Here is a 22,201-nt window from a genome sequence, read left to right on the forward strand (position 1 = left end):
GAGGTTGGGGGCATGTTGACCTCACTGATGAGGGTAGACAGCTAACAAGCACTGAGCAGCTCCCTAGGGTCAGGCACAGGCCAAACACTTCCTGCAGACTCATCTCCTTTAATCCTGATCACAAACGTGGCTGGTGGAGCCCACCTCACTGCACATCACAGATAAACACACCAGGGCTTGGAGAGCTGAAAATGTTTCTCCAAGGTTGCTCAGAGGGTAAGGAGCAGTGCCCGCTCGATCCCACAGCCTGGGCTCTCAGATGCCCTGATTCTCACTGCATGTGGTTCCCTGGCACGTCCCTGGAGTGCCCACCCAGTGAAGAGTCAGAGGAAGGGATAGACAGTGTTTCTTTCTAAGCTGCTGCGGCCCAAGCCAGCATTGGGTGGGCGCTCCTTAGCAGGATCCAGGGTTGGTGATTTTGGGGTCCAGTTGTCTGGCCAGGGATTGGATGGCTCTGAGAACCAGAATCCCAGGGCAGGCACAGCTGTTTCATTCATGTGGGTTGGCAAATAGGTATGCTATAATGTTTTTTAAAAACCCAATTTCAAATGGCCCAAATGCGAGGCCAGTGCAGACGACAGGGTGAATTTACAGCACAGCTTACCTGGGTGAGGACGTCCAGCTGGCCCACGATATGCTCCAGCGTGCTGGTCAGCGTCTGGGGCATGCTGACGGGCTCCTGGGGCTGGCTCTGCATCGACTCCTGACTTCTGCCTCTGCCTGGTGGGACAGGGAAATCCACTTCCGGCTAAAGACAACGAAAAGGAAAGAGAGCCGAGCCCCTTAGTCTTGATTTAGTGCTGAGGAAACACAATGAGGAATAGCCCCTCTGATGGATTAAGCGGAAAACCACCAGCAAACTTGAGAAAACGAGTTCCAAATGTTGGTGAGTAACGGCAGTGTGGCAGGACTCCCATGTCCGGGACTGCACGCTCCCTTCTGGGGCCTCCTTTCCGACCAGAGGCCATGAGTGAGGAGCAGAATCAGAGCGCCTGGCAGTCTGGCCTGGAGGGGCCTGGGAGGGCTGTGAGGTGGGCTGACGAGTGCCCTCCGCCAGCTCTTGGAGGCCCTCAGAGAGGCTGGGGGCTGCCGACTCTTCACATCGCCTGAACCTCCCTGTAGGCCTCTCAAGAGTCAAGACCCTGAAGGCCGGCCTGGCTCTGAAGTCAGCCCTCCTCCTGGTCAACTCAATGCCAACTTCCTCACTCAAGGGATGGGGATGGCCCAGAACAACCCTGCCCTGGTGCAGACACCCTGGGTAAACAGGGATTCTATGTGAACGTCCTGGCCTGGTGGCTGGCAGGAGTCAGAATCCAGAGGACAGGCGGCTTGCTTCAGACAAGACTCCAGGAACCCACTGAGGGGCTTGGCATCTCTGCCTAAGATCCTTCAGTCCCCAGCTGCAGAAGCCATCCCCTCCCCGCCGCCCACCACCACTGAGGATCCATGATTTCCAAAGGGGGCTCATTCCAGTCCAGCATGTGTCCCCCAAAGTCAGGCACGGCTCTGCACACAAAGGCTTCTAGGGACCTCAGAAGCATCATGCATGTGTTCAGTGGGCGGGATTCTGGGAGCCACTCGGTTCTCAAGGACACAGTGGGCAGATGTCCCAGTTTTGGTCCTGGAACCCACAATTCCTCTGTGGACTTGTTCCCTGTGGGCATGACAAGCCCCAAAGCCCCAGTCACCCAGAAATGCAGCCACACTGGGGACTCAGTGTTTTAAACCATGACTTCACTGACAGACCTTCCAAGTGTTACCACACCAGTCCTCAGTTCTGCCAGTCCTCCAGGGATCTCTACCACCTTCAGGAGAAAATTCAAGCCCCTTCACGGGCACCCTGCTCTGGCCTGCCTCCTTCCACAGCTCCCCCATGCCTCTGCATCCCCAGGCCCAGCTTCCATGGTCCCCACTGCTGGGCAGGCCCTCCTCCACCCTTCCTTTCCCCTGCTCTGAGCATCCCATCCTCAACTCACCCACAACCTTGCACTCCCAATCAGAAGCTCCTCTGTGCTCCTGAACACCTGGACCTGCCCCATCCCTATCCTGTTCCTCCAGCCACTGCATCTCCAGGGCCAGAACACATGAGTGGGATGAATCAATGCCAGACCACCCACAAGGCCCACCACCTGCCCATGTATCTCTGTCCCTCTCCTTGTCTCCCATCTACACTCATCACTCCTCTCCCCTCCAAATCCAGCAAATCACTGGGCTCAAAGCTTGTCAACTACCTCTATATCACAGAGCCAGGGTACTCCACCCAGCACCCCTCCCTGCCACGGCCACTGGAGTATACTGGCTATGACTGGGGCTCACCAAGGATACCTGCACACTAGCCCACCTCCTAGCTCTGACACTAGGCTGGCCTGCATGCCCACCATCAGCAGCTGGCTTACATCTCCTCTGAGTCGACCCATCTCTTGGACGAATCCAGTGGCCCGGCCCCAGGAAGGTGCCCAGCCCTGGACATGCTCACTTTGGGCAGGCCTCAGAGTTCCTGAAAGACTCAGCCCAGGAGAGGATTCCCAACCAGCAGAGGAGGGCAGTTCAGCACACAGGCCCTACCTGCATATTTTCCTTTATTCGGCAAGTGTTCTAATTTCATAGATAACAAACTCTCAAATGCATGTCAACTTGAACTTGGAAAAATGCAGGCCCTGGCGGTTAAAGAGAACTTGAATGTGAGACACAAGCCAAAGGAGTGTGCTTGAAAACAGGAACAGCGCCACATCCACATGCCCACTGTCCACACGTCTGCTGTGGTGCCCACGGGACTGGGGCCCTTCCAGTCCTCCAGGAAGCGATACACTTCAGTCTCAAAGCCCACCCAGAAGTCCACCCCAAAAGGAAATGTTTCAGAAGCCTTGACTGGCCTCCACCTCACCGCAGCGGCCTCCAGACCCAGGCAGCTGTCAGGAGACACAGTAGCGGACAGTAGGGAAGAGAGGGCCTTGACTGATATCTGAGCTCCACCACTGACCAGGGCTGGGGGGCCCTGGGCAAGAGGTTTAATCTATCTTGGGAATCCCTCCCCTTCCTCAAAATAAATGGGGGTGATGACTGAGCTGCGAGAGGCGCTTCTCTGAAAATCACCAGCGCCTTTCTTGAGAAGCCTGTGCCCACTACCTCCAAAGGACCCGCTTTCAGACAGGCATGCTCTTCCTCTAGACAGAGTCTCCCCGGGTCCCTCAGGAAAGGCCGCTCTGTCCTGACAGCCAGCATCCTCAAGGAGCGGCCAGCACCGCCTGCGGCCTGGGAAGGAGGGGATGGAAATTCTGAGTGCTTTTACTGAGCAGCCCAGAAATGGACAGCGCCGAGCCTCTGGAGGCTCACTGACAGTGGGAAGCAGGGCGGGGTGAGCACCACTGACTTCAGCGGCAGAAACCCTCCTAAGCCCAAAACCAGCCAGCTCCAAAGGAGTCCTGAGGACAGCAGCCACGGGCCCGAGCCAGGGAGGTGGCCTCTGGCAGACAGAGCAGCAGGAACCTGAGGCTCAGACAGGAAGTGACCATCGGAAGGCGCCCAGTCTCCAGCCTCACTCACGAGTCCAGGGTTCTGGCCACGCTCTTTGGTCCTGGTCTCACCTTCACCAGGAAACAGCCCTCTCTACTGCCCGTCCACGCTCATCCGCAGACATCACAGCATTTAACACACGGCCAGTCTAGCGCCATCAGGATGGCAATAGCTGTGGTTCACTTGCCACCTTCTATGTGCCAGCATCTTTTATGGCACTTCATTTAGTCCTAACAATGACCCTCCACAGCAGGCATTACTAACCTCACTTTTCAGATGAGGAAGCAAGCTCAGAGAGGTTAAATAACCTGCTCTAACACAGGAAATGACAGAGATGGGATCTGAACCCAAAGTACAGGCAGTTCCCTGACAGGAAGCAGCCTCTGACAGGAGTTGTCGCCTGCAGACCTGCTTCCCGTGCCCAGCTCCTCTCTTACCTCCGGGTGGAGGCTCCTGGCTCTGGCTCTAACACTTTTTGTGTCACTCCCCCACCTCGCCTGACCTGGAATGCCTGCTGGGAACAGAGCTGAACACAGAGTGGGCCCTCCACACACACTCCATGCCTGCCAGAGCCAAGCCCACCAAGGTGACATTCCTGTGGAATGAAACCTTCCCCAGGCCAAGGGCCAGCAGCCCTGCCCCGCACAGCATTTCAGCCACTCACCTGTACTCCAGCACTCTGGAGACAGCCAGGCCAGTTTCCCCCAGAGCTTGGCAAATAAATATGCGATAAAGCAGAGATAAGAAGGCAAGAAGAGGAAGGGCTGTGAGGAATAACAAAGGCAGTGAGTGTTTAGGGGGAAACGTCCTATCAGGGCTTTGTCTGTTCAACATCAAGGGCCACTTGGGGCCTTGCCTGGTTGTCCTCCCTTAGGTATATCACCCCTAAAATCACAACTTAACTCATGCTTACATACCTACATATGCAGAGAGCTGCACCAAGTCAACAACTTTCACTTTTATCAAATAGAAACATCTTAACATCACAAGAACAAAAAGGTGAAACTCAGAATAGATGAATCTACTTAAGTTTGTGGAAATCTCTTTTGGGGTCTGGGGAGGTGTCCCCTCTCACTCACCTGGTGTGGGAGCTCGGGCTCTCATGTGTTAACCTTTTTTTTTTTTTTTAAATTTTATCTTTTATTGAAGTGTAGTTGATTTACAATGTTAGTTTCAGGTTTAGAGCAAAGCAATTCAGTTATACATGTACATACACATATAGATACATATATTATCAGATTCTTTTCCATCATAACTTGTTGCAAGAAATTAATCTAGTTCTCTGTGCTATACGGGTCTTTGTTGTTTATCTACTTTATATATAGTACTGTGTATCTGTTAATCCCAAAGTCCTAATTTATCCTTCCCCCAGTAGATTAATCTTCTGCTTCCCTCAGTTCTGCTGCTGCCAGCCTGTCATGTGCCACCAGGAGCTTAGCACTGTGCACACAGTAGGAACTGCATAAATATCATGGTGACTAACATAAATTTTCATTAAAAAACAAAACCTAAGAGCAGAGCTTGCAGGTCTTCCTTGGGACAAGAAATCAACCCATCAGGTTGAGACCATTCTTGACTGCTCTCTGGATTGACTACGGTCTCACTTTTTCATCATCAAGATGCAGGTATGGATAGGAGCTTTGGCTATATAAGATATAAAGTTAGGGGAAGCATTTATCCCAGCCTAACAAGAAAAAGGCCGACAATCTAAAAGAACCATAAGTTCTCTTAAATCAGAGAGCTGAGGTCACAGAGCAAACAACTAGCCTGAAATCTAAGGGAAAGGCAGGCTCTTCCAAGGAAAACAGGAAGTGGGCTTCAGCTGACTGCTGGCAAAGCATGGGAAGAAGAGACACCGAATGCCACACAAGTGGCTGAGAAGAATTAAGTTACACATTTTAACAGATCGCCACAGTGTGGACAGGGTGAGAGTGAAGAACCGCTGGGAGCCAAAGACACGGGAAGCTTGCCTCTCCTCGCAGGGTCTCCACAAACCTCCACTGGGCATTCAGGAGAAAGAAGGGGGCAGGGCCATGAGTGGGAGAAACTCATTCTCCAGGGTGCAGGCCTGGAGGCGGGGAGTAGACATAGGAAAGGCATGAAGTCCCGCCAGGACCCTTCTTACCTACGGAACAAAATCCTTAAGCTACTGGGGACAGAGCAAAAAAAGATAAAAACCCCTCTTCCCTAGGGGAGAGGCAGGAAACCACCCTGAGTGGAGACGACTGAGGGCTCCAACGGCCGAGGAAGGGCAGGGCTACTGAGAATGCCCTACTTCTGAGACCCAGGGACACAGGGCCTGACTAAGACTGTAGCTGGGCCTGGACAGCAGAGAATCCCTCCAACAAAGCCAGCAAGCAACAGGAACAAGCAACAGAAGCCTGTTGCTGGGGGAGGCACAAGAACACGGAAACAGACACCCTCGGAGGAGTAGGCCTCAGGGTGGGCTGAAAGCTGGGGACGGAGCAAGGACATTGAGGAAAATCCTCCAACACCGGGACCGCTCCCTAAGTGCAAGGTAATGCTACACTGAGCTCACCTCCTGATCAGACCGACTATGTATCTTAGTTTCTGCTATCCTAAACACAATGTCTGGCATTCAATCAAAAATTCAACCAAAAAAATTCTAAGACACTCAAAAAGACAAGGAAAAATAAATCTTATTGTCAAGAGACAAAGTAACCAGCAGAATCAGATTCAGATGACAGATGCTGGCACTATCAGATGGAGAACTGAAAATAATTATGAGTAGTATGTTAAGGGTTTTATTGAAAAATTGTGGACAACATGCACGAACAGGTAGAATTTCAGCAGAGAGGTAAAATTATAAGAACGAGTCGATGGAAACGCTAGAAATAAGAAACCCAGTAACAGATAAGAAGAATCGCTTTCTTGGGCTAGTAGTTGGCTCAATTCAGCTGAGGAAAATAAATCAATGACCTTGAAGACAGATCAAGTCCTCAAACTGAAACATAACAGGGGCGAGGAAAGCAGAAGAGAGCATCCATAACATCAAATTGTCTAAATGTGTGACTGGAATCTCACAGAGAGAAGAAAGAGAAGAGAGACATTTATTTTTTGGAGGTACTGGGCATTGAACCCAGGACTTGGAGTATGCTAAGCACGTGCCCTGCCACTGAGCTATACCCTCCCCCTTATGTATATAAGACATTTCTTATAGTACGAGTTTACGGGTAATGAATTCTCTCAGCTTTGGTTTGTCTGGGGAAAGAAAGTTTCTATTTCTCCATTTCTAAAAGTTTTTTTTTTCTGCATATAGAATTCTGGGTGGACAGTTTTTTTTTTTTTTTGAATACTTTAAACATGTTACTTCCATGTCTTTGGGCTTGTGTAGTTTCATATGAGAATAAGAAAAGAATTCTTACCTTTGATCCTCTGTACATAATGCATCTCCTTCCTCTGACTACCTTCAAGAATTTCTCTTAATCTTTGCTTTCAAAAGCTTGAATATAATTTGTGTGGGCTTTTGGTTTGCTTTTCTTGTTTCTTTAGCCAGCTTGTCATTTCTCTGAGCTTCTTGGATCTATGGTTGGATACCTTTCATTACTTTCCAAAAATTCTTGGCTATTATCTTTTGAATAGCACCAAAAAACATGTGTTATCAGTTTCCTAGAGCTGTCTAAAAAACTGTCACACTTGGTGGCTTAAAACAAGAGAAATGTATTCTCTCAGAGTTCTGGAGGCCATAAGTCTGAAATTAAGATTTCAAAAGGGCCACGTTCCCTCTGGAAGCACCAAAAAGGAATCCATTTCAGTTTCTGGTGGCTCCAGGATTCCTTGGCTTATCGCTGCGTAACTCTGCTCTCTGCCTCCATCTTCACAGGGCCTGCTCTTCTCTCTGTGTCTCTTGTAAGAACACCTGTCACTGGATTTAGAGCCAACCTAATAATCCAGGATGATCTAATCTTGAGATCCTTAATTACATAAGCAAAGACCCTTTTCCCAAGTAAAGTCACATTCACAGGTTCTGGGGGTTAAGACATGGACATTTTTTGGGGGGGAGGCACCATTCAACCCATTACAAAAATGCTTAGATAGAACTCTACATCATATGTACAAAATCTGTGTGCTGAAAACGATAATACACTGACGAGAAAAATCAAAGATTAATAATATCAACAAAGAGATACATCATGTTCATGTATTGAAGACTCAATGTTGTTAAGAGATCAATATTTCCCCCCAAATCATCTAAAGAAATCAAAAAGCTAGAAAAATACCATATGAGATCGCTCATATGTGGAATCTAAAAAACAAAAACAAAAACAAACAAACAAAAACAAAGCATAAATACAGGACAGAAATAGACTCATAGACAGAGAATACAGACTTGTGGTTACCAGGGGGGTGGAGGGTGGGAAGGGATAGACTGGGATTTCAAAATCATAGAATAGATAAACAGGATTACACTGTATAGCACAGGGAAATATACACAAAATGTTATGATAACTCACAGAGAAAAAAATGTGACAGTGAATGTGTATATGTCCATGAATGACTGAAAAATTGTGCTGAACACTGGAATTTGACACAACATTGTAAAATGATTATAAATCAATAAAAAATGTTAAAAAAAGAAAATAAAAAAAAAGAAAAAGAAATCAAAAAGCTGACTCTAAAATTTATATGGAAAGGCAAAGGAACTAGAAAAGCCAAAACAATTTTGAAAGGGAAAACAAAATTAGAAGACTCACATTACCTGATTTAAAGACAGTCTAAAGCTATAGAAATCAAGACAGTGTGGTACTGGTGAAAGGATATACACATAGATCAATGAACAAATAGAGTCAGAAATAGACCCACACATATTGGGTCAATTAATTTGTAACAAAGGTACACAAACAACTTAGTGGAGAAAAGACAGTATTTTCACCGATTGCTGGAACAACTGGATATCCATTGAAAAAAAAAAAAAAAAAAAAGAACCTCAGTACATTCACACCATACACAAAAAGTAACTCCAAATGGTTCACAGACCTAAATGTAAACTCTCAAACTATAATACTGGTATATATTTTTCTTCTAAAATGGAGAAACCTTTGTGACCTTGGGTCAGGTGAAGATTTCTTAGATATGACACCCAGAGTGTGATCCGAAAAGAGAAAAGTTGATAAAATGAACTTCATCAAAATTCAAAACATCTCCTCTCTGAAAGATGCTGTTATGAAAACACAAACCACAGACTGGGAGAAAATATTTGCAAGTCACATAACTGGTAAAGGACTTATATCCAGAATATACAACAACTTTCAAAATCCAATACGACAAACAACGTTAAAAAAAAAAAGGCAAAAGATTTGAACAGTCACTTCACCAAAGAACATATAAAGATGGCAAGCAAACTTGTAAAAAGATGCTCTACATTATTTGTCATTAGAAAAATTCAAGTTATAATCATAGTGAGATACCATTATATACCTATTACAATGATCTAAAGTTAAAAAGACTGATCACCTCAAGTGCTGGCGAGGAAGTGGAGAAACTTGAACTCTTATACACTGCTAGGGAGAATGTAAGATGTTATAACCATAAGACAGTTTGACAGTTACTTAAAAGATTAAACATTTAAAAAAAAAAAAGGTTAAACATATACCTATTATATGTTGCAGCCATTCCACTCCTAGGTATTTATCCAAGACAAATGGAAACGTATGTCCATAGAAAGATATTTATATAGAAATTAACAGCAGCTTTATTTGTAATAGCCCCCAATTGAAAATAACCCAAACATGAACAGGCAAATAAAAAATTGTTTATCTGTCTGATGGAAAAGTACTCAGAAATAAGTAGAAGTGAACTATTGATACATGTAACAACATGGGTGACTCTCGAAATAATTAGGCTGAAAGAAACCAGATTCCCCCCAAAATACATATGTAACTACATGATTTCATTTATATCAAATTCTGAAAACTGCAAACTCATCTACAGTGACAGAAAGCATATTAACAGTTGTGTGGAGCTGGAGGTGGAAGGAGTGGATTGACTACAAAGAGGAACAAAGGAATTTTGGGGGCTGATGGAAAGATTCTATAACTTGATCATGACGGCGATCACACAGAATGGTTCACTTTCTAAAATGGTGAATGTTACTATTTGTATACTAATAAACCTGACTTTAAAAAGGTGCAGTTACAACTGAAATGCCCCTAGGACCCCCACCTGCCCATCGTGACACTGCACTTGACACTACGTATCACTGCCATTCTGCACTCAAGGTGAAAATCACTGCTTCTCCACAGGACATTACCAGTGGGCAAAACCCAAGGTTGAAGACCACAGGTGAGGCCCGTGAGGTCCACCACTGGTCTGGGGATGACGGCTTCCAGATGCTGAAGGGCCAGAGTCACATTTCAGTGACTCCCCAGTTGTCAGCAGATGTCCCAGGCAGGGTTTCCCAAGCGGCAGTGGCCCAGTCCATGGAACTTCAGGACTCAGCTGCTTAGGGGCCTATACACAGCCCGACAGTCACGAGCAAGTGAGGTCTGCACGCACCTGGCCAACAGCCAGCAGTGGCTGGAGTTTTACCATAAAGATGTCACGAGCTGACTTGACAGAATGCCCCCCTCTAGTTGAGTGGGGTGGTCAATTATTAACACCTGCTCAAGATGGAAATTTCTCCTTTTCTATTAATCTCTAACACTGGACCTTGCCCCTGCCCAGCTTGCTCCAGAAACTGAAACTCTGTAACAGACAAAAGCAACCAGCAACTGGTCCATGGTCTGAGTCTGGCCAGAGAGAGGAGAGGACGGTGACCCAGGCCCCAGATCTGGGCTGTCTCACTAGTACCCTCCTAGTATACAGTATAGACCCTTAGCGCAAAGCTGGAAGAAATGGACAGACACACACGATTATGTCTTTTCAACTTCATCTTTCATCAAACTGTTCATCACGTAGTCTGCTGAGGATGTGGAGCTTCACGGACACAGACGTTTCTTAGCCTGCACCTCAGGCCTTTGGCTTTGACAATTTGCCTCATGGAGAGTTAACAGGCATCCAGTCTGCCTCCTCCCTGTTTGCTAAACCAGCCCTGATGAGGAGAGCGGGGACAGGGCAGAGCTCACTTGGGCTCCTCTCAGCTCCAGCTTGTCAAGTGGAAATAGGCACAGCTGTTTCCTCAAATCAAAGCTCAAAAGAAACCTGGTACTGTATTCTCCCCATATATTTGTGGACTAGAGATACTACGGCCTTGTTTGCCCTATAATTTAGGGTTCCGGCCGGGAGACTAACAAGAGGGAAAACTTCTGGTTCTAAACATAGCCCTGAGCCCAAGATGAATTCTGGTTTCTTAAAATCATCTAATTGTTCGGCAGTCTTACGAATGTTCTTCCAAGCCAGTCCAAGTATGAGTATGGGGTTTGGTTACTGCTATTGGCTTCTACCCAGAGTATGACTATGCAGGGTGCCTCCACACAGACAGGGTGTCCTTGGAACTACAAACTGTAAAGGGGTTTAAGGATGGGTCTAACGTGGAGGGTGAGGGATCCACGTGCCCAACCCAGGACTCTGTACAGAACCAGTGCCGTCCAGACCCCAGGACCACAGCTGTCCCTGTCATCCTAGTACACCTGTCTCAGACCTCCTGGGCATGTGGGAGGTGTTAAATGCACAAACCAAGGAACCCCCATCTCCTCGCTCAGGCCCAAAGCCAGACGGAGACCCCACATCAGGGCTCTGTCAGCCACCCCTGGGCTCCACCCCCAGCTGTCTCCTGCTGACCCCGCAGCCAAACTCGCTGAGGATTTCCACACATTTCCCCACAGACAAGAGGGCTGACTTATAAAGCCAAATGTTTCCACAGGGAACTATGTTCAATATCTTGTAATAACTTTTAATGGAAAAAAAATGAAAATGAATATATGTATGTATATGCATGACTGGGACACTGTGCTGTACACCAGAGAAAGACACATTGTAATTGACTGTACTTCAATAAATTAAAAAAAAAAAGTCAAAAAAAAAAATAAAGCCAAATGTTTTAAAGGCATGAAAGAACTGCCTTGGCAAGCAGGAAATGGAAAGTCATTCCAATGTCCAAATATGCCCCCAGGAGAAAAAAGGAGGGTGGGGGAGGACTGTCCTACTGAAAGGACACACCCATATGAGGGAAGCTATGGGCAGAAAGGAGCGGGGATGGAATGGGGAAAGGAAGGCTGAGGAACTGAACTGGTGGCTAGCATGAGAAAGCAGACTCTCATGCATCGAGAACGTCCTCTGCATAGAGGACAGCCCTCCTGATTCTGAGGACAGAGGAAAATCATCCCAGGCCTTTAGGGGCTGAAGCCCTCCAGGTCACCACGCCTGGTCCAGCCAGAAACACACACTGGTTGGCAGCAAGGCTAGAGCCCAAGGGTCAGGGACTCAGACGAGGAGAAACAGGGCAGGGCAGGGTGAGGGGGTGCTCCACACAGCCCAGGGGAGCCTTGGGAGGAGGCAATGCTGGAGAGCATCTGCTGCGCCCCAAGTTCCTGGAGCAAATGCACCTTGGGAGCATGGGAGAAACAACCACATTGCCAAGCAGACACCACCGCACTGCGGTCCCCATGCTGGTGACCAACACCTTTGTAACAGCATTCCCTTTGCACACAACCTGCTTTCCGGAGGGCCGGCTCCTCAACAGTTCAGTTCCACACATGTTCGCGAGGGCCCCCTTCCAGGCTGTCTACCTCCTGCCTCGAGACAGGAACACCTACCAGCCCCACCACAGACACCTAAACTGAGACACCCTGGGAGGGAGATCAAGGCTTCTGATAAAGCTCAAGTGTTGACTGTAGTTTTTGTGTGTGTGGTTTTTTTTTTTTTAAAATTAAACTGCTTTGAACTACTTTTAGACTTAGAGAAAAGTTGCAAAAAATAGTACAGGAAATTTCCATATCTCCCTCCCCCAGGCTCTCCCAGAGTTACCATCTTACATAACCATCAGTACAATGGTCACACCAGGAAGTTAACATCGGGACAATTCCATTAACCACACTAAGGAAGGGCTCCACCTGAGCTTCACCAATTTTTCTATTAATGTCCTTGGATCCTGATGTTCCAGAATCCTACCCAGGATCTCCCACTGCATTTAGCTCTTTCTCCTTTGTTTTCTGCAATCTGTGTCAGTTCCTTGGTTTTCCTTTGTCTTTCATGATCTTGACACTTTTGAAGAGTGCTGATCAGTTATGTTGTCAAGTGTCCCTCAGCTTGGGTCTGTCTGACGTTTCTCATGACTGGATGGGAGTGACGCAATTTTTGACAAGAACACCATAAAAGCCACGTGCCTGACATTGTGGGACTCATGGAGACAGGTGAGGTTGACCTCTGTCAGGTTTCTCTAATGCAAAGCTACATCTTTCATCTTTCTCTGTGTAGTTAATCTTGGGGGGCTGTGGCTTTTTAAAAGGGAACGTGTGGCTGTCATTACAAACTCTGCGTGTCAGCCCAGCTTGCTGATGGCTGCAGCTGCCCCACAGATGAGAGGCATCTAATGAAGATGAGCGGCAGAGCCGACGTCTCTGGAAGATGCCGAAGCTCTCGGTGACAAAGAGGAACAGTAGCAGTTTATTTATAGATCCACTTGAAGACAGCTCATTGTAACTACTGGAGTTGAATTTTTAAAACCTCGGGAACAAAGGCTAGCTATTTTAAACTCTCCTTGCACTTAGTTCAATGGAGAGTGTTAGAGGCACTGACCATACCCGGGCACCACTCCCAAGCTTGGCAATTCATATTTTGTGCAGCATCTCAGGACACGAGCAAAGCCTGCCAAGACAGAGAACCAGGACTGGCTCTGCTTGCCCCAGAGAGGCAGCAGGCTTCCAATGGGCCAAAGTCCTCACTTCAGTGCTGCCCAGGGAGGAGGTGAGGGAGGCTGCCTCCTCTGACCCCAGGGTCTCACAGCCTCCCCTTCCTGGAAACTGAAGTTGCACACAGCTGTTGTGAGTCAAGGTTACATCACCTCTCTCTCTCCCTCCCTGCGGGCCGCAGGCTGCAAAGAGGGACAGCGCACCCCAGAGGATGCCAGCCTGGGACAGCTGGCTGTGGCTGGTGCACCTGCGCTGACACATCTCCCGGCTGGAACAGAGGCGTCCTGGATGGAGCTCAGAGTGCACAGCCATCCCTGAGGACAGAGGGAGGGGGCAGCCCCAAGGGTCCGCCTGCCTCTGGCCCAACTGTGGCTTGACCTCTCCACGCTCCAGAATTGTGGTGAAGAGGGAAGAGATGGGTTTCCTCAAAGCCTCCCACATCTTTATTTGAACAAAGAGCACAAAACAACGATCTCTACACAATGCAGAAAAATGTGAACACAGACTAGGCATCTTATATTAAGGAATTATTAATTTTGTTGGATGTGATAAGAGCACTGCAGTTATTTAACCAAGAAAAGTCTGTATTTAGGGTAAAATAATGTTATCTGGGATTAAACAAACAAAAAAGCTCTCCAGCTCTTCTAAAAAATGTGGGAGATGAATGAAATAAGATTGGCAAAATGCTGAAGCTAGGTACAGGGTACACGGGGGTGGGGGTCATATTATCCTCTTGACTTTGCGTTAGCTTGAAAATTTCCCCAATAGAGAGGTTTTGTTTTGTTGAATTAAAAAAAAAAAATAAGCTCCCAAGTGACTGGAATGAACTGCAGGAATGAACTGCGGAGCCGAGGCCGGGCAAGTGGGTCCCAGAGGCAGCTGAGGTACAGGACCAACCCCCACCCCTCAGTGGGACTGGCATTGTCAGCATAGGAGGCGAATTCGTCTGAATCCATGCATGTTCACACTAGCCTTTGGCACTGCCGTAGAGAAAGGCGGATGGCATCCAGAGCCTTCAGTGAACCCTGCAGCAATGTCCGGACCTTCAAAGAAACTAATTTTAAGATAATCTCCATGGAAACGATCTATTCTGATTTTTTTCCATGGTAACCAATGAGAACATAAACACAAGCATTATCCAACACCCTTACACCACCACATGGGCAATGCTGCCATCCAATCTGGAAAATATAAGCTGCAAAGGGCTTCTTCCCATTGAAAAAGAAAACAAGGACTAAAACTTCTAGTCCAGACACATGGATTTTCCCACCCTCCACTGCCAGACAAAGCCCACGCCACCTGCCCCCACACTGCCAAACCAGGCCAGAAGGTGGTTTCCTGGGACCATCAAAAATGCCAAAAGGAAAGAGCGGGAGCCGGCCTCTAGCCTCACACACACAGCCCACGCTGCCCACAGACAGCACGCATGTGCCCACTGCGCTCTGAATTCCTGAGCATTCTGTGTTCCAGATGTATACTGGCCACGACGGGGAGACCAAGGTCCCAGCTCTCCAGAGAAACAAGGCAGGCCTGCGAAGAGCTGGCCACAGAAGAGGGGCTGCTCCAGCAGCAGAGCCTCTGGGCAGGCAGAGCAGAACGAAGTCATGACCTGCTGCCCTTCCAGGGAAGGCTGCGTGGAGGAGGAGCCATCTGGAAACAGACTAAAAGAATGAGTACAGCTCCACTAGAGAACAGGGGATGTGGGCCAAAGAATCAGAGTCAGATTTGAGCAATGGGGTCTATTTCCACTTGTGGCTCATTTCTTCCATTTTCAGGTTTCTGGGTTTGAAAGCAGCGTGGAACCAAAAAGAAAGAAAGAAAGAAAGACTCTCAGATGCCTGTGGCCTCAGTTCTAGCCCACCCTCTCTGCTCCACATGCATGACCTCAGCTGGCTGCCCTTTGAGAGGGGACTTGTCAGCGTGGCCTGACCAGGCATGTAGATGCTCATCATCGCTGTCACCAAAAGGGCAGCATCACAGCGGTGGCCCCAGGGCTGAAATAAAGGCACTCTGAGGCATGCAGCCTGCCCTGCCTGGGGCCACGTGTACCTTGAAGTAAAGCACCACAATGTCAGGACTCCACGGTCCAGCGATTGGGCTCACTTCCCCATGTGCAACTGTGGAATCTCCACTGACCCTGAACCCACGCTTTGGCTGCCAGTGGGAAAGGAAGCCCAGAACAGTTCTGAGACCCTTGAAAGAGATAAAAGAGCTCTCAAAAGTGTGTGTGTGCCCAGGTTTATGCACCAGGTGTGTCCAGATGCACACAGAGCTGACACCAGGGTGTTCCGGTTTCCTCTGAATTCCAGAGTGAAGCTCAGAATAATTAAATCTACAGAAAAAGAAGGCAGACTGGTGGCTGCCAGGGACTGGGGAAGTGGGGAATGGAAAGTAACTGCTTAAATGAATACGGAGTTTTATTTTGGAGTGATAACGTTTTGATATAAATGGTGGTTGCACAATATGGTGAATGCACTAAATTGCTTACTTTAGAAAAAGGTTGATTTTATGTTATGTGAAATTCACCTCAATTTTTAAAAAGGGGGAGGGAATACATATTAATACTTTTGTAGATATTGTCCTATATGAAGATTGCACCAGTCTATTTCCCCATCCCTTAACCATCACAGTTTTTTTTTATTATTTAAGTTTTTCATCTTTACCTGGACCAGCAGCATCAGCATCACCTAGAAATTTGTTAGAAATGTAAATTCCTTACTGAATCAGACCCTCTGGGGAGGGAGCAAGCTGAGTTTTAACAAGTCTGCAGGGTGATTCTGATGCACACAAACAGTTAAGAACCAATCTAAGAGGCTTACTGCAATGAATGTGAAACGTTAAAAGGCCCATCTCCTCACTACACTGCGTTTCCCCACTGCCTGGAAGCCCAGTAACTCCTCCTGATTCATTTCTGCAAACATTGTTCTTGTTTTTCCAAAGGCAACCCCTCTATTCTGGTAAACACCGTAATTATTTAACATGTGCCTGGTAGCAGCCCTGACCCATCTCCCGGTAAATCAGTTGTAGCCTCTGAAGGGAAAAGGAGAAGGGATCCTGCCTGCTTCCCAGGACTGAACACAACAGGTCGGCAGGAAGGGCCCAGCCCCAACTGTGACCCCTAGCAGAGGCATCGGAATCTCTGGTGCTCTTAGACTATTCTCAGCCAAGTCACCCACCAGCTACTGCCCAAGGATGCTGTTTCAAGCAGGAAACTTTCTTTAAGAATTGTAATTTGGTAACAAATATTGAATCTTTTAAATTTCTAGTCTCTTCTGTTTTTCCATGGAAAACAAGAAACCCAGAGCACAGGTGGGAAAATGCAATCCACTGTGAAGTGAGGCATCTTGTCTGACGGCCTCTGTCACCCAGAGGTAGCAAAGGCCGCTGCAGCTGCCCTGCTCCCCTCGACCCCCCGCAGGATGGTCTTCTGCCGAGTGAGCCTGTAAAATGGAAAATGCCCAAAGGAGTAATGTAGGCCGATAGAGAGAAATCAGGGTACAGAGAATCCAGATGACTTGCCTGAGGTTACAGGAGAGATGCGCCATATCCAGCCAGGCCCTAGCTCAGCTTGGAACAGGATACAGGAGCAATACAGCTCTTACTGCCAGCCAAGCTCTTAAAGTGGCTCCCAGAGCCAGAAGTTTCCAGCATCATCCACCTCCCTAGCAGGGCTGCCCAAGAACCCTTTCCAGGACAGCCATCCTTGTAAGATTGCTGTCCCCATCCCAGGAAGTGCCAGGCCGTGGCCAACCAGGTCTCTTATTGTTCACCTGTACTGTGCCCAGCCCCAGGCCATGCAGGGGATCTAGAGATGCCTCACAGAAGAGGAACCTTGGGGTCTTGGTGGCAGGAATAACAGGGACATGCAGTGGGGAGTCAAATTTTACCGATGGTAATGGGTATGCAGACACCAGAGGCTGTGAGGCAGTGCTGCCAGGGCTCCACACAAGTGCACACCCACAAAAGTGACAGACAGCTGTATTTCTGAGTCACCAGACTCTAGGGCTTGGGTATCTGTCTCAGCGGCTGAGGATGCTAGGATCCTTTTTCCCACTGAGAAATGGGGAGAATACCTCTTGTTCTTTTCCAGTCAAGGGTCTCTTAGTTTTGCTAACAAAAAGGCTGAGACTGAGGGGCATGGCCTTGATCGGGGCCTGGGCCACTCACCAGTAGGTGACCTTCAGGCTCAAGTTTCTCCTCTGCACAGCGAACGGGGCAGGAATGAATCATCCCAAGGGAACTACACAGAAATGTGCCGCCAAGTAAGTCCCAGGAAACATGATCCCACTGTTCCTAAGTCAGCCCCCAAAGCCCAGGCCCTGCCAGGCCCAATCATGGTCAAACCAGGCAGGAAGGTGCTGGGAGAGGGTCTGCTTTCCTGTGCTTCTCATCAGGGTGTTTCTCACCAGGCTCTCATTCACGTGGATGAAGGAGACCGTGGATGGCCAGCTATTCAGCCAGGTGTCACAATGCGAGAGCCCCCAGCACATTAAGAGGCACATCTCAACCACAACAGATGCCCTGAGCCCAGGGCAAGGACAGCCAATGTGTTAGGAGTCTGGGCCCCAGGAAACCAACACTTTCCCAAGATGCCTAAGTGCCTGGCATCTGATTCGCCTGCTGCCAAGAGCCCCCTTTAACAGCCTTAGAAAATTCAGAGACAGAATTGGCGTCAAATGGAGAAAGGAGAGGCTCCTTTCTAAGACACGTAAATTTGGGTTCACCCCTGCTCTAAATACCCACAATGCCCCATCTGCCAAGCATCTCCTCCAATCCACACTCTTATCACTACAGAAAGCAAATGCCAGCTGGAAGTGTGTGCTCTCAGTAAGAGACCCAAGTCATCCAGGTTCCCAAGGCAGAAAGAAAATCCGTGAGGCAGGTGGAAAAGGACCCCTTCTCCCAACTCGACCCTATGACTCCGCAAGCCAGGTGTCTGTGTGAGAACCCAGATCTTGAGCAGCCACCACCCGGAACCCCCCAGATCCTCAGCACAGGACCAGATCTAGTGCCAAGACTCTCTGGGCCAGGAATCAGGGCCAAAGAACCCCTAAGACAAGCCTACCCTGTGCAGAGCCCCAAGACAGAACCATGGGAGCTACCAGGGGGGCCCAGGGGGGTCTGGGGCTACCCCTTCAGAACCAGAGGAACTCGAAAGAAGAAACGAGTCATCCTGAGAGAAAGTCGAGGCCTTGGACTAGACATCTTCGGCTAGCCTGGCTGCCTCTTCCTGTGGATAGTTCTAGCACCGAGGCTCCGGGGGTCTTGGGCACCATGCCCTGAGGAATCATGGGGGTGAAGGAGGAAAAGAGGCTAGTTTCTACCCACCTTGTGGATTTGTTTTCGTGTCTGGGAGCAGAGAGGGCTTGGACCTCCCATCAGGAAACACAGCTGACACGTGCAAGAGTCTAGAACCCAGCATGGACCTCACAGGGACAGCCTGCTGAGCTGACCCAGTAGGAGGGTCCCCACCATTGCCTGCTGTCTGTCCCATACCCCGACAGGTTTGGGACCCACAAAGCCCCTGATGGGGCAGAGGGCTCATCCAGCTCTGTCAGACAGAGGAAGAAAGAGGAACAATTTAAAGATAGCTAAAGCTTGGTGAGCACTTGCCATGTGCCTCACACGGTTCCAAGTGCCCCTTGGCATGTACCATCTTGTGAAATCTTGCGGAGAGGGACCAGGCATCTCCACATTTGAGGTGAGTAGAGAAAAGCCCTCAGTCCTAACCCTCAAGGTTGCCTGGACTCAGGAAGTGGTTTTTCAGTTTTACTGAAAATACCTAGAATTCGGCCTTCCTCCCCTTCCGCCCCACCCAGAAAAATTTTCCTTCCCAATTGCATAAGGGCTCTCAGATGTTTGGACGGAGGGCAAGAATAAGACTAAATCAGAATTAATGCACCTTTACTATTAAAGACGTTTTTAAAATATTCTGTGCTTGAGGCAAAAATCAGTCCTACAAGGGCTGGGACCTGGGAGGCAGGTGCTAAATCCAAGGTCAGCCAAGACACAGTGGTCCTTGTGCCTCAGGGACAGACCCCCAAAGCACAGACAGCAGGAGGGAGTGAGAACTGTGACGATGAGTGCAGAGAGGGCGAGGTGACCAGGGCCGTGGCAGGGAACAGAGCTAAATCCTCCACCCTTGAAAACGCCAGGACAAGCCCCTGCCACAGACAGCTCGGGGACCCCCAACAAGCCCCTCTGGGAGGCACTGCTCAGTCCAAAATCTTCCAGCCTTTCTCTGTGCTGCATGTCAGGGGCAGAATGTGGAGTTTCCTTCCCACCCTCAGCCTGGTGTCTGGGCTGGAGTCCTTCCTCTGCAGCCTCCCAGGCAGAGAAAGCTCCACAGCCATGGCCCTGAAATCCCTCCTCATCACAAGTGAGCCAAGAATAGAGGGAAAATGGAACCCATTATTCTCATTCTGAAGGGCTGGGAAATGGCTTTTGCTTTTCAACATGAAATGTGTCTAAAAATAAGCTGTGAATTTCAACCAGAGGTTGAAAATAGCTCCGGCAGTGAACAGAGCTCTGTTCAGAGTGGGCTCAAGGATGGCCTTCATTCCAAGAGTGAGAGTTGAATGCCACAGTCAAGGCAGGGGGCTGTCACAGCTTCACAGGGCTGCCCTGGCCATGGTCTGCTCCTCTGGCTTTAAACTGCCAAACTCTTACAGGCACGTGGTCCAGAATTCAAGATACAGCACCCGGCCCAATGGGCTTCCTAAAATCCCCAAATGCCCGGGTGTGACTCATGCGGCTTCAGGGCCTGAGGCCCAGTGTGTTGACAAAGCTGGATGCGGCACGGCGGTGGTGCTCGTGAGCTCTCTGAGAAGCCAAGTCACCAAACCACTCCCCAGGTACTATCTCAGAGCCAAAGAAGCCTGCTGGCAGGAAGGGCCAGAACACACTTCGAGTGTGGGTTATGGAAACCAAGTTGCTAAAGGTCTTTTTTTGTTGTTTACCATCACCTCTGGAAGATTCTAAAGTGTGATAAACCAAATGACATTTCTACAAAATGAGTTTGTGTTAGAAACCCAGGCTGAGAGACCTGGGCCACACCTGCTGAGGGGAGCTCAGCTCCGGCCCAGTGGAGCAGGAGCACAGGCACCCGCGTCCTCGGTGCCCTCCCCCGGCTCCTCCCACCCCGACAGCAGCCACGCTCACAGTCCCACCCTCCTGTCGCTGCAGCAACCCCTTCTCTGGGCTCACTCTGAGGCAGGAGTTACTACGGTGATTCTCAACTGGAAGCAGCTCTAGCCCCCAGGAGGCATATGCCTGAAGACATTCTGACTGTCACTGGGGCTGGGGAGATGCTACCAGCAGCTAGTGGGGTGCTCCTAAACATCCTACAATGCGCAGGAGAGCCCCCCCAACAAGACTTGTCTGGCCCAAAGGATAGATAGTGCCGAGGTTGAGAACCCCTGGGTTGCTGGAAGGGTGATGTGTGGACAGAGCTGGAGAGGGGGAGGCTCCCTGAACTCACCAGCTCCTGGCACATGGCTGCAGAGTACCTGGGCTCCCTGAGGAGCTGAGACCCCTGGCCAGTCAGAATTGGTCACCAGGCACGATCTCAGCACCATGGAAGCCCTTGGGCAGGAAGGGTGAGATCACACTTGCCAGCTTGCCTCCCCACCTCAGGGAAAACCACTAGCCTAGCCACTTAGCAGCGCTATACCAACTGGCTTGCCCCAGCTTGGGAAAATGAAAAAGTTCTGTGTACAGTGGTGGTGACAGTTGCCCAGACAGTGTGAATGTACTTAAAGCTAATCAACTGCACACTTAAAAATAGGTAAAATAAATTTTATGTTATGTATATAAAGCAAACAAACAAAACCCCTAGATCTCCTCTTGGCCTGGGAGTCCTGAGATCAGAGCAGCCCCTGAAAGTGTACACCAGTGGCACACGTGTGTCTGGAGGAGAACTTTTGTGGCAACTCAGAGTCTCAAAGGGGCTTGTAACAAATGAGGAAAAAGCCCTAAACAAGGAACAATTTTAGGATTAGTAAGTCAAGTCACTTTGTGAGTAGGCAGAGCTCACCTGTGTCACATGTGGGGTCCTCAGAGCCTGCCTCTGGGGATATTCAGGTCCCGTCGTGGAATGAAAGCTTGGGAAGAGTGGGTGCTTTACCTGGGACCACACAGCCAGGGTTCAGACTCCAGAGCCCATATGCGTTCCCTGATTTGAGCCCCACGTGGTGACGCCCATTGGGCAGACCTGTGACAACAGCTCCGTCACAGGCCTGTCTTCCTAAGCCCTGCTGATGGTTCGCCCACCCAGGCCCTACCCTGACTGTCCTGCTGGCTTTCCCCACCCCACACCCTTCATCCTAGATGATCAGGCCCCACAGCCATGGGAAGTGGTGATGCCCCACAGCCCATCTCTGAGTCAGGACTGCAGGGACAAGAGGCAAATTGTTACTTTCCCAACAGCTACAAGAAAAGGAGCACAGGGTTCTCTCCTTGCTGATGATTACTAGCCATTCCCAAGAGACAAGTGGCAGGGCCCTACCCTGGGAAGGGGAAGCGCTTCCAGGCAGCCCTCGACCACCAGCAATAACCAGCTCAGTCAGTCCTACTCAGAGGGACCAGCACGGTGGGTCCCCAGGTCCAGGCACCGGGGCAGGTGACTAAGCCCCAGGTGTCTCATCTGTGAATGAGAACAGTAACCTTACCCACTCACCCTGACAAGGTCAGGAATACACGGGGCGGTACACGAAAAGGCCTCGGCTGGGCCTGGCTCACCATAAATACCCAAAAGTGTGGGAGCTGGTAGGGGGAGCTGGCCAAATACCCCAGAGGACGCCAACTCCACAGCCTGGAAAATGCTTTTCTAGGTGGATATAAAATGGCAGCAAGCAGACCACCAGGAAACCCGGTCACCC

The 22,201-nt window shown here is 49.2% G+C and overlaps 1 protein-coding gene across 6 annotated transcripts in view; it reads right to left on the bottom strand.

Moving 5' to 3' along the window:
* Window positions 1-22,201, bottom strand: part of POC1A (POC1 centriolar protein A) — a 67,145-nt gene that overhangs the window by 16,524 nt on the left and 28,420 nt on the right. For 4 of the 6 annotated variants that reach the window (XM_072941404.1, XM_072941402.1, XM_072941401.1 and 1 more), the window contains exons 10-11: window positions 21,358-21,447; window positions 605-748 (exon numbers count right to left, since the gene is read on the bottom strand). In XM_072941404.1, coding sequence (XP_072797505.1) covers window positions 605-748; window positions 21,358-21,447 — 234 coding nt within the window. The remainder of the gene's footprint in view (window positions 1-604; window positions 749-21,357; window positions 21,448-22,201) is intronic. The other 2 variants (XM_006196376.4, XM_072941405.1) reach the window with 1 other exon arrangement.

Source organism: Vicugna pacos, chromosome 17 (genome assembly GCF_048564905.1).
Source record: "Vicugna pacos chromosome 17, VicPac4, whole genome shotgun sequence".
In the NCBI taxonomy this organism is placed as follows: Eukaryota; Metazoa; Chordata; class Mammalia; order Artiodactyla; family Camelidae; genus Vicugna; species Vicugna pacos.